Here is a 12,345-nt window from a genome sequence, read left to right on the forward strand (position 1 = left end):
TGTCGTATCATGCGAGTATCCGTGTGGGAGTGCAACTTTATTGAGCACAAGTACAAACGAGACAGGTGTGATTACATCTTGGTACAACAGAGTATTTACAACACAAAGTCACATAGAAACTCCACTTTGAACACACAAATCTTTTGACACAAAAAGATACAAACACTCGAGTATAAACTTATATTTCATGTTGTTTGCGAGAGCCGCAGTGACTTTTAAAGAGACGTTTCTGTCCTCCAGAACAAAATCACATTTGCAGCAGGCTGTAACACTGTGGATCGATATCAATAAAGCTCTGTGTGGGAATATAAATCCCCTGTACACCTTATTTCATCCGTCTGCTGTCTTTATGGTATCGATTATCTTGTTTCTGTTAGTAAAGGTCTTTTTTCAGACCACAAACTTGTGTCAAACACGTTTTGGAAAGCATTTTTACGTGACGTGCTGCTTTCTGGAAATTTTTCGAGTTTTCATTTTTGGTTTGTTTTCTTTCCTTTGTTTGAATTTTTGTATTTTTTGAACACTTTAACAAATAAAACCCAAACTTCCTACCCTTTTTTCTATCTGTTTAAATTCTTACTTCCTGTTTTCTTGTTATGCATTTCTTTATAAGTTGATATATCAGTTTTCAAAATGTGGGTTTATTGATAGATGTGTCTGCTTTTGTATGTATGTTTTGTGCCATGCTGCAAGCCAAATTTCCCATGCAGAAAAACAGGTTGCAACAACCTTTAAAATACAGTTAAAAGGCAGTATTTCACTAACCCTGGGGTGCAGTAAATCTTTACTTAGACTCTCTTAGTGAGGGGGGTCAGACATAATTTGCAAATGAATGAAGGAAAGGAAAAATCAAAGGAGCGATGAAAGAACGGAAAGTGAAAAGAAATACAAATAAAGGAAAAATACGGTGCCAGCCTGTTCGCAACTCAGACTGTGAAACAGCGTCGGCTACTTTTACAGGAAGACAAGACAGTGTTGTGTAGACGGATGGATGGACGTAACAGACTCAGAGACAAGAAGACGTACAGACTCAGTCAGTCACTTGAATATCAGTTAGGTAACTCTCTTCTCCAGACTCTTGTCACGTTACAGTTTCCAGGAAAGAAAGTCGATGCTCATGAACAAAATTGGAACTTTTTTGACAAGAGTCTGGTGAAGACAGCGACCAACTGAAGTTCAAAATATTCAAGTGTCGTCTCTGAGATGAACCAGCAACTCTACATCAGTTTGATTTAACAGAGGAAGCAGGCAGTGAGCTCTCAAATCATACATGGGCAAAACATCCTCCGGACTCTGGATTGCTTTTAAAGATTTTGATCAGCGGATGTGTTTTTTGCCCAGGTATGACTCTCAGTATTATATACTTATTTTTCATTCAGGCACTGTGAGGGCGTCCTACCTGCGCATACAGTCGAGGGCCTGCGTGAAGACCTGCGGCGCCATGCCGTGCTCGTGCTGCAGGATCAGGCACTGCTCCAGGGTCACCGACATGGCCGTGCGGTCTTTGGCGCTTTTGCAGCTGGTGAAGCGAACCCCGTTCAGCCGGCGACAGATCTGACACGGAGAGGAGAAGAAATACTGAAGTTGGAGAAAGACTGTATGACATTAAAGTATCAGTATATTGTGGGTATCAACTCAGTATCTCTATTTTGATGAACAGTATGATACATAATATTCAAATCCTTGTGTAACAGAGCAGAAACGTCACCTCGGCCGCCTGCCAGAGGATGTCCACGTTCTTGTTTTTCCTGGCGTGGACGTTCTGACCCAGAAACCTCAGCAGCTCAGGCAGACAAGTCTGAGACCGAGACCTCGGGAGGCCTGAGGGGGGATGTAAAGTGGAACAGAGCATGAAAAACAATGGTTTTATCTGTAGGGTCTCTTAAATTTTGTTTTAAAAGCACTAACTGAGAAAGGTTGTTCCTCGTTGAACTCGAGGACACTTCAGTACTTACAGTCCTCAGGCAGGACTTCTTTGAACTGTTCGTAGTACGAGTTTAGTCTGGAAAGACTCTCCAGGTTAATGATCTCCTGCAGGGACGTGTCTCCAAACCTGAACAACAGAGAAACAGACATTAAATTGTAGACCAGCCCAGATTTATCTGCTGAAACTGTGTAATTGTGTGTCGGACTCACTTCTCAGCCAGCGTCTGCTGCTCGTTGATGCCGACATTGAAGTGCACCGGCTGGACCCTCAGCAGCATGCCGCTCTGAATCTCCCGCGGCAGCGCGTCGAACATGGTTCCCGGCAGCGGGATGCGGACGTTGAAGCCGTCCCGGTTCCCCGTGATGATCGGCAGCATGTCGGGGGCGGAGCTGCCGGTGGCCTGGGTCACCTGGAAGCGACGGAGAGTTTTTTAAACTTAAAGTTCAGCTGCTACAAAAACAAAAGCTTTAAATTCCTACATTCCTACAAGAAGTTTAAAGTTTCCCACGTTTCAAATAGAGTCCTCACGAGGATTATTAAGTGTTCCTACCTTAAAGGTGACGTTACGAAGATCCATGATGCCGACGCTCATGTCCTCCAACATGGCCAACTCCTCTCCTGGGACCCACACATGGAGAACACGTCATATTCTCTAACCTATAGGGGGCGTAACAGTGAAGGAAACCTGTGTGTGTGTGTGTGTTTGTACCGTAGGTGCTGAGCAGGGACTCAAACTGAGCCAGCAGGCCGATGGTGTAGAGCTGTCGGAGGAATCCGTTGTCACGGAGACAGTTCCTCAGTTTGATAATGAAGCCACAGATGAGAGCGGTGAGCTGCAACACACACACACATCAGCATTAGCATCAGCTCTGCTGTCTGACTGTGTCCCAGCATCAATTACAGCTGCTTACTGCCAACGTGATCATAGTTTAACTGAAAAAAAGACTGAGACTGCAGAGATCCCGTGTCTGAAGCATCTACAGTAAACCTCCTGAGTAAATATAACTGCTTCTGTAACCGAGCCAAAACTTTAAAAATAAGAGGCTTTAAAAAGGTTGCAAGAAAAGAAAATCCACTACCTCGACTACCTCTGGGCACACGTCCTCTTTTTAACTTTAAAGACCTGAAACGTCTCTCAGGTTCATGCCGGCAACACAGGAGAGTAGGAGTGAAGAAATCCCTTCTCTCTCTGTCTCACACTCTTTGATTTTTTTATCCTACTGTCTTTCCTCGCTCCCTCTCCCTTTACACAGCACTTAATAGTCATATAAACACTAAAAAGCCACAGAGCTGTGGACCTTTGCACCTTCTAGTCCTGCAATATTTACAGATTTATGAGCTGTGAGTCACTCTCAGATGATCTAACAGCTAACAGCCTGGATGTACATATGTAAATGCTGAGTAAATGTCATGCAGCTCGGTGTGTCCGCGCTGACCGTCTGGCAGAAGACGACATCGCGGCGGTACTGCAGCGACAGGTCCATGGCTATCGTCGGGGCGCTGTCCTGCATCAGCAGGAAGACCATTGACTTTTTGGCCGTGTCGCTCATCATGGCGACGCACTCTGTGAGCGTGGTGAGGAGAGGGTACAACGCCTCGCTCCACTCGCCTGGGAAACACAAATACAGACAGAAAGTGTAGTTAGAGAGAGATTTACCTGATGTGATCTAATAGCAGCTCAGTTAAAGTCATATTTAGCACCAATGATGTCATTTTTGAGTGAATTTATAAGTCAGATTTGATCTTTTAAGACAGAGACAGAAAACAGATGGAACAGAGAGACGATAGGGGAAGCAAAAGCGTGATCCACTGGGTGAAGCTCCAGGACAGGTCCAGTTATGTTTTGTTTTATTTTGGTTTTATTCTATATTTCTCCACTGGACATCTTTCAGGAATTATTCAACAAGTGACCACTTCCAACAAACTGCTTTGATGAAGAAATGACACATTAAAGAGTCCCTCAGCAGACCAAAAACCTGTTAATTATGACATTTTGTGGGTTTTTTGGTTGTTTTATTGTTTTTAAGTCCCCAGCTACTTCAGTTGTTCAGGAGAACGCTGCAACGCTGTTTTGTTGTGAAGCTCCAGAAATGTTTTGTGGACTACGAAACTTCACCTGACTTTCCATCAGCATGAGGGTGAGCAGATAATAATAATTTTTGGGTGAGCTGTTCCTTTAAATTAGCAACATCCTGTTAGTCCAGCCTAGTTTCCTAGTGTCCTGGGTTAAGAATCTGTGACGGGTGAGAGTTAAAGCTATAAATGAGTGTTAAGTTGCTCTTTCATGCCGAAAATATTATCAAAATAATGTCTGTAATCAAACACAAAATGTAAAAGCTGATATGAGTTTTGAAAACACCTGCTACATACTAAATACAGGTTTATTTTCCTCCCACATTTAATTTACGAATCAGATACTTAGTGTGGAGTCCAGGAGAGTTGAGGACAGACGCAGAGAAGCATGAGTGGGACAGCAGCTCTTACCTGGGTACGCCTCCTCAGCACTGGGGCTTCCATCTGGAAGAGGGGATGGAGGTGCAACATGCATGATTAGCAGAGCGCTGCGAGCCACACGAGGCAGCAGAGACACACATAGAAAAAACACTGCGAACCAGGGTCAGACATCTATCCAGAAACCACTCAACAACAGCTAGATCTCCCAGGCGGATTCTGCTAAGAACAGAGCTGGGATATTTTTGTTGTCTCTTTAAAGAGCATCAACACACAAGTTCCAGTTTTAAAGACTATAAACTGAACTAAAATGTCATTTCTGCCACTTCTTGTCTCTCAATCGAAACAAAACATTAGACATAAGTAGCGTAGGATCATGGGAGTCGTTTTTATTGCGTACAACCGATAATGCTGAAAATCTGTCAGTGTTACTGAGACAGAAATGTTTTATTCACCATGTTTAGAAACGTTCACTGACTTCCTTTCTCCCTCTCTGACTCTCTCCCAGAAGTCAAATGCTTTCTGAACTGCCTCCACTAAATTCACCGTTTTTAAAGTACAAGGTTTGGATAGACATGTGACCCTGGTCCAGAACAACATGTAGAGTGAGCACAGAAATCTCAGATAAGACCGTTGATCGACAGGCTGGCTGTGTTCAGCCACGAAGCAGCGACAGAAGCTCTTACACCGGCAAAGCTGGAGAATAAAAGAAGCTGTTTCTAATTTTCTGCTTCTACAAAAATCTGCAACACTGAAGACAGACCGAAACAAAACACACAAAACAAAACGTTCGACAGTTTTTCTCAGGTGAGGATTCTAGAAAGTGATTAAAAGAGTGAAAGAAAACAGGAGAGGTTATAAAAGAAGCAAAACAGGAAATGAAATAAACCTACAGGATTCCTGTTCGGGGCTGGGAGGGCGTGCAGAGGAGAGGGCGGGTGGAGAGGAAGAGGATGGTGGTGGTGGTGATGATGGTGATGGTGGTTGAGATGAAGGTGAATCCTGTGACACACTTCCTGGGTTGATCCAGAAAGCACCTCCTTTCTCATCATCTTTTCACAGCCATAAACAGCAGTGTTAATTTATACTTTTAAATATAATTAATGTCAATTTGTGTCTGTTGAATTCATTCATAATTTCATTGATTATATTTGAATTTTATTGCTGCTTTTTTTAAATAGCTGCATGTCTGTGAAAACTGATTTTAAAACATGTTGTTAACATTTAAGGCGGTAAACATAAAGAGCAAAAATGAGTACAACAAATTAAAACTAAGGAGAAAGCAAAGTGAAAATGTAAGATTCATGTTTATTTGTATGTAATTTAACAATGAGCAGTGAAAAAAGACCTGCGTTGATGACTTCAGAGAACTTTTAGTTTCAATAAAACCTTTTCTCAGCCAAAAAAAAAGCCAACTGCCACCCAGAAAACAAAAAACTATCTTTATTTTTTGTCATTTTAACACAAAAGTCCCTTCAAAAAGGAAAACAAAAGATTTTTCCAGCATAAACATGAATTATTTCTCATACTTCTGTACGAAAAAGTAAAAAAAACAGCAAAGAACAGAAACAAAACAGTATGTTTAGTTTGTGTGTGTTACCTTTCTTGGTGGCGCCCCCCTGCAGGTCAATCTGTGAACTGTCCTGACTGCTGTCACTGGGTCTCCTCTCCTTCTGAAGCAGCTTGTCAACCCGCTGGATGATGCACTCCAAAGACTTATCCACATTCAGCCAAACCTTCTCCTGCAAGGACAGACACAAGTCAACTTACCCCCGTTTTCAGAGCCATGTGAAGGTTAATAGAGAAATTACAGCAGGGAGAAGAATTGAGCCGGAGGGCAGAGGAGATGCACATGAGATGAGATGAATCACATCAGTATGCAAATCAGGGAGCACGCCGCAACTTTGCTTAACAAAGATTTATGTAATGTGAAGTAATGTGTAGCTCTGGTTTCATTGCATAACTATGAACTCTCATTCAGGCTGCCTGGAGACAAAGACGCAAAACACAGAGTGATTACACTAATTCTATCACATTTACAGTCATGTCAACAGCAAGAAAAAAAGCAAAATACTATATAAATGTAGAATTAAATTAGTATTTAAGCATCTTTAACCTATTTAACCTATTCATGAATATTTTATGAAACACAACAAAAATATGAATCTCATTATTGTGCACTGTGCCTAAAAAATTGTTGTAGCAGTGACACAGATAGTACGCCATAATAATAAAACCATTCTAGTTGGTTTTGGTGATTCCTAACTAGCTAACTTACCCACTCCTCTTCATGCCAGTCTACATGTAGCGAGGACCGGCTGTTACGACCGCTCCACTTGGCCAGAAGCGTGTCCTGGTCGTTACGTAGGACTACTTGTTCTGAGTCGGCGGAGGGCGAGGCTTTAGAGGCGATGTACTCGGGCCGTGCTGCGTTCAGGGCCTGAATGGCCGAAGCCAGCAGTTTACAGTCACAAACTGTCACCAACTGACGAGTCTGAAGTGGAGAGGAAATGGTTAATGTTTTATGTATTTGAGAAAGAACATCATCATTTTCAGACACACTGCAACTCCTTTTTAATGGATTATGGTGTTTAGTGAAATACCTTATCAGCCAGAATAGCGAGTGTCCTCTCCAGTCCGCTGGCAGATCGGTCCTTGGCAGCTCGGGAAAGCCTCTCGGCGTAGTAGCTGACCTGAGTCTTCAGCGTGTTGATGTGGGCGATGATCTCTTTGGCTCTGACGATGTCCTGGGGTATGTAGACAATGGACTGCGAGCTGGAGAGGGCGCTGCTGCAGAAAGCAAACATACATGGCTTTAGCAACATGTCAGTATCTAACTGTATGCCGATGACACTCTCTTATATTCTCAAAATGTTAACAGTTGACTGTTGAGTCTTGGTGCCTCCATCTAAGGTGTAATCCAATATAACTTTCAATTGAGGGAAAGAATTGTTACTTGGCTTTTTAAGTCAATTTTGTTAATAACATTGTATTTGCATGCACATGCCTGCTCTTAACAACAGTCCTATTGAGTGGCTACAGGTAAACACATGGACAACATGAAACTGACTTGATAAACAGGACTCGGGGTGATACCGTTCACTTTAGAAATTCAGATTGATCTTTATGAGAATTTAAGGAATTCTTGTCAATGCTTCATTGTCAGCTTTACATATTTTCCAAGCATAGTTTTATGTTTTTACTAGAACTGCAACAATTAGGTGATTCATCGATTAAAAAGAAAATTAATCACCAATTATTTTGGTAATCATTTAAAGCAAAATGGTCAACCATTTGCTGGTTCCAGCTTCTTAAATGTGAGGATTTGCTGCTTTTCTTTGCATTTATGACAGTAAATGATGAGTCTTTGAGTTTTGGACTAGACTCGGATCAACATATCAGTTGACTGTATTATACAGCAGCAATGACTGAATTTACAAACTGAACGGTAATTCAACAAACTTGGTGTTCTGTGTTACAAAATATCTGGGTGTCACACATAAGTGAGCTTTGTTGTTTTAGATACTTTCAAACACAACACTGTTAATACCAAATGCACCATGTGTCATTATTTGTTGCCATACATAACCTGTTTGTAATATAACATTCATTAATAACCCTGTACTACTCACCAGTTCATCCACAATGCTGGAATTTCACTTAACTTTTGTGACAACAGTGAAAGTATGTTTTTGTGGTGGTACAAGGCAGTGAGAGGCAAACAGTGTACGAACAAATGAAAACAAGCAAAGCAGTGCAACAACTCACCATCCCTCCTCATATTCGCTGATCAAAAAAGTAACAAAAACAAAATTAAGAGGGAAGCCATAGAACTGAATGGCAGAAACAATGCATTCTTCATTTTCTCGTAATGTAAAAATGACTTCAGGGCAGTCAAATCAAAATAGATACAAAATAATCTCATATGGATCAAATCTGTGCTAAATACTTGAAATGATATAAGTAAAATAATGATTAAAGCAACAAGACAGGGGCAGATATCACTGCGATTGAAGGGAAAACGCATGCACATGTAATTTTGTTTTTCTTTTATTTTCTTGATAGATGGTCACTGTGATTGAAGGAAAAAAAACCATGCAAATGTAATTTCGTTTTCCTATTCAATGGTCGGTAAGTCTGCTGATCAACTTACTGTTTCTTTGCCTCCTCAAACTTCTGGATGAGTTTCCTCAAACCGCTGTTTTTAAAACCTTGGCAGTGAGCCGCAGGAGCTCCGATTGTTATCACATCGTACGTGTGTTCTGAAAAGGCGGAGAACCAGAGGTGTTTAAAATGAATCATTTAGAAATCACCAGAGCTGAAAGGTGTTTCTCTGGTGGTTCTCATGTCTCACCGAAGCCCAACTCATCCTGCACCCTCATCCTCTGGACGTGTAGGTTGGTTGGCATGAACTCAAGCTTCCTTTCAGCCTTCAGGTTACTGGCTTTGAACGAAGGACCTGACGTACAGTGGATAAAAATCGAGAGAATATTTCTACGTGACAAAAAGAACAAGGATCTTTTTTTGTAGCTTGAAACCTCTGTGGACACTCACCTCTGTAGTCGTTGAGGTCTGTCAGTGTTTCCTGGTATGCGAGTATTATGGTCTGGTACTGAGAGACAATCTGTCGCCGCAGGTTTTCCCAGCAGGGCGATAACTCTCCCAGCTCCTCCAGCTCACACACCCTGGTGACAGACAAATGGTTGCAAGGAAATAATGGGGATTAGGCACTGAAGAGGGGAATAAATGTGCACATAAAGCTTATGCTTTATTATTGAACCTCTACTGCACGTGTCGATTAATTGCCAGAGCAAGGCAATTCAGGATTAGATTCTGCTTTTTTCGACTAATTATGAAAATAATCTGCAATCTTCAGGTTAATCAAGAAAATCATTGTTATATAGTTACTGGCAAGGAAAGTACATGCAAATGCAGCTGGATGAGGACAGATGGACTGTTTATGTAATTGATGCTTGGTGCTCAAACACAGTCAAAGTTGATGGATAGTGTTTACCTTATGTCGAACTATAAATGTGAAGATGCTTACCATAATATCATCACTATCTTTTTGCTGCTGTTTACATTCACCCAGACGCACATTTATATATATGTCTATAAATAACTGTGTACGTTTTCTTTGTTTGTGTCGCATTAAGGAGTGAGATGTGATTAACTTGAATTTTTTCATGCAACTCTGTGTTGTTAGAAAAGTACGTATCTGTTTGTACCTGGACGCGTCCTCCTCCAGCAGCAGTTTGACAAACTGTCGGGGAATGTTTAACGACAGGACGCTCTCGGCCATTTGCTCCAGCACCCGTAGGTGATTCCCATCGGTCGTGGGGAAGCGGTACATCCTGGACATCGTGCCTCCGAACACTTAAACCACAGAAAATACAGTTAGCCTCAATTTGATTATTTAAATCAGACTCAAAGGACAGAAAGCTACGCCGATGGTGCACATGTTAGTAATGTTATTGTACCCTCTGTAGCGTTTCACATTTGTGTTATTTTTGGATCAGCGATTCATCCCTGAGGTAAACACATCTCCCCGACTTACTGAGTGACAATCAATACATTTCTACAACATCATAATAAGATTCAGAGTCTGATTTATTGGTACACATGGAGCCAGGCGGGCGAGACAGGTGGAGGAGGGGCAGGAAGGAACAAACAAGGGGAAGTGCATCAGACGTTTCTCAACTGGTATGAGTTTTCATGAAAGAGCAAAGAAGAGAAACCTTTTGGATGTTTACTCTGCAGATTTTGTTTCCCAAGACGACTGAACCTGAGCTCACACTTTAAATTGATGTTAAAGTTTATTTTAGGCTGTATGCTTCAGGCTAATGTTCAGGGTTGAGGGCAAATTCAAGGGGTGGGTGTATTTTTCTGGGATCACTTTCGTTCTGTGTGGATTATAAGTACATCTACGGAGGCCCTGAGAGGCAACCTTACCTCATGTTGAGCTGTCATACCTGAGCGCAGCAGGGTGTCTTTGCATAGCGAGGAGTACTTGATTCGGACTCCCATCGACTCGGCGAGGCTCTCGTCAACAGGCAGCATTGTCTACGACACACACACATAAACACACACACACACATTAAAACCACCTCCACCTGCCTGTCCACTCTTTTCGGCCTACACTCACCTCCACCACACTCTAACCTCACTGACACTACTCCTACACAAGGATAAAGCTATTTCGCTGCGCTGTGAGGCTGTGTGACATGTTTGCTGTCACACGGAGCGGGTTAAGTGAGTTCTGTTTATTCATACAGCACTATACATAGATACAGACAAACAGGAAGCCACATGTTAGTTAAGAGATCAACTGCAGGAAATCTAAAAATATCAGAAAATAATAAAAACACAAAACCTTATCCTGTTTGCAATGTCAGCGAGCCAGCGGTCATAAACTAATCCTAACCTCTTCTAATAAATACCCAAACAAAATAGAAAATATCTCTACACCAGATCTTCTCCACACAGGAAATTAAATCTCAAATCAACCGCTCCCGGAGGACCGGGTCCCTCCCGGTGCCTCTTACCCGCCCGTTGATGCTGTCTGGCAGGCGGCCGACCGACATCCTCTGATCCTGTCTCTCCTCCATCTGCCAGGCAGCGATGGTCACGTTGCCCACCCGCTGGTTCTCCGCTGATCTGTCCATTCAAACAGGTTTATTAATCTATTAATTATGATTTGGATTCATTTTTAAGTTTGTAAAATGCCAATAAACTGTGAAAAAACTGAAATATTTAATTAAAAATGATATAAAGCGGAATTAAATTACCAAAACCTTAAATTTAACGAAATAGTTCAACCAAAAAAATTAATGTTTTTATTTTTGAATGAACTGTTCTTTTAAGTGGCTAGAAGCAGAAATGTTATCTATTTATAGACTTATTATTAACTATTTATTCATGTATATGTTTTTCATTTAATTGGTAACATAAAGGGACTAAAACCTATAATTATTGTATCATTTTCCTTCTTTTTTAACATTTTTATTTAATATTTTCATTATTTTCAATCATTTTCTTGTATACTGTATCTTTATTCCCATTAAATGGTATCTAATGTCACTTTTGTGCTTGTTTTCTTCCCCCCTTCATTTTCTATATAGTCACCAGAGACAAAAATCTTATTTTACATCCTGTTATTCTTGCAAATCAAACAGTTTCTCTTCACAGGAAAGATATTTAAATAAAAGGATGTTGAACATTTCCTTCCTGTCTTTCTTCATATGTATGCATGCTTTGCTTTGGTCTGACAGTTTAATGGAGATAGATTTAATGTTGGGGATCATGAATGTAGATCAACATCATATAGACCGGTGTTTCGGTGTCAAGAGGTTTATAACTGACAAAGAACAGAAGGATCTGCCAAAAGAAACATCCTCATCCCATTAAAGGGAACAGTCTGTTATTAAAGAGCTAAAAGACATTTGTTACCTCAGCTCCAGGTCTAATCTGTGGCTCCTCTCTTGCAACAACTCCTTCACAGGAAAAAGTGCCGAGCCCAACATGTACATCTAGACAAAGACAATATAAACGATATGTTATTGTTTTTAATCCCTTCTTAACCGGTATGACACAAGTGAACAGAAGTCGCTGCCGGGGATATCGTACCGTGCCCTGCGAGCGGTCCTTGACGTCGTAGACGGCCAGTTTGACCTGCGTCTGCTGGTTGATGTTGGAGTCCTGGAAGAAGGCGATGCTGCTGAGGAAGATGGGGTTACTGGTGCCCTGTGGACGGAGGCAGTGAATCAGCATTACTTCAATGACAGGACAAGTTTATTGAAACCTTCAGCTGTCATCTCTTTCTCCAAACATGTCACAAAATGTGTTTTTGAAATGTTAAACTGTTTTCGATGACTCATTCTGCGCCTGTATGCACAAAAAAATTTCCAATTAAAAGTGATTTGAAGTGACCTCAAACTGGACCTCGTCAGGTTATAGATCGTACTTCA

At 41.4% G+C, this 12,345-nt stretch overlaps 1 protein-coding gene across 6 annotated transcripts in view; it reads right to left on the reverse strand.

Moving 5' to 3' along the window:
* The window catches only part of LOC140991965 (inositol polyphosphate-4-phosphatase type I A-like), a 44,187-nt gene that overhangs the window by 10,124 nt on the left and 21,718 nt on the right, over nucleotides 1-12,345 (reverse strand). For 2 of the 6 annotated variants that reach the window (XM_073462139.1, XM_073462140.1), the window contains 19 exons: nucleotides 12,005-12,121; nucleotides 11,828-11,907; nucleotides 10,924-11,035; nucleotides 10,351-10,441; nucleotides 9,607-9,754; nucleotides 8,933-9,063; nucleotides 8,733-8,837; nucleotides 8,532-8,640; nucleotides 6,982-7,168; nucleotides 6,657-6,872; nucleotides 5,979-6,120; nucleotides 5,272-5,430; nucleotides 3,364-3,536; nucleotides 2,637-2,760; nucleotides 2,478-2,545; nucleotides 2,137-2,336; nucleotides 1,956-2,053; nucleotides 1,709-1,821; nucleotides 1,400-1,554 (listed from right to left, as the gene is read on the reverse strand). In XM_073462139.1, the coding sequence (XP_073318240.1) occupies nucleotides 1,400-1,554; nucleotides 1,709-1,821; nucleotides 1,956-2,053; nucleotides 2,137-2,336; nucleotides 2,478-2,545; nucleotides 2,637-2,760; nucleotides 3,364-3,536; nucleotides 5,272-5,430; nucleotides 5,979-6,120; nucleotides 6,657-6,872; nucleotides 6,982-7,168; nucleotides 8,532-8,640; nucleotides 8,733-8,837; nucleotides 8,933-9,063; nucleotides 9,607-9,754; nucleotides 10,351-10,441; nucleotides 10,924-11,035; nucleotides 11,828-11,907; nucleotides 12,005-12,121 (2,528 nt within the window). Of the gene's footprint in view, nucleotides 1-1,399; nucleotides 1,555-1,708; nucleotides 1,822-1,955; nucleotides 2,054-2,136; nucleotides 2,337-2,477; nucleotides 2,546-2,636; nucleotides 2,761-3,363; nucleotides 3,537-4,411; nucleotides 4,445-5,271; nucleotides 5,431-5,978; nucleotides 6,121-6,656; nucleotides 6,873-6,981; nucleotides 7,169-8,531; nucleotides 8,641-8,732; nucleotides 8,838-8,932; nucleotides 9,064-9,606; nucleotides 9,755-10,350; nucleotides 10,442-10,923; nucleotides 11,036-11,827; nucleotides 11,908-12,004; nucleotides 12,122-12,345 lie in introns of all 6 variants that reach the window. The other 4 variants (XM_073462138.1, XM_073462137.1, XM_073462142.1 and 1 more) reach the window with 4 other exon arrangements.

This window comes from Pagrus major, chromosome 24 (assembly GCF_040436345.1).
Source record: "Pagrus major chromosome 24, Pma_NU_1.0".
Lineage (NCBI taxonomy): Eukaryota > Metazoa > Chordata > Actinopteri > Spariformes > Sparidae > Pagrus > Pagrus major.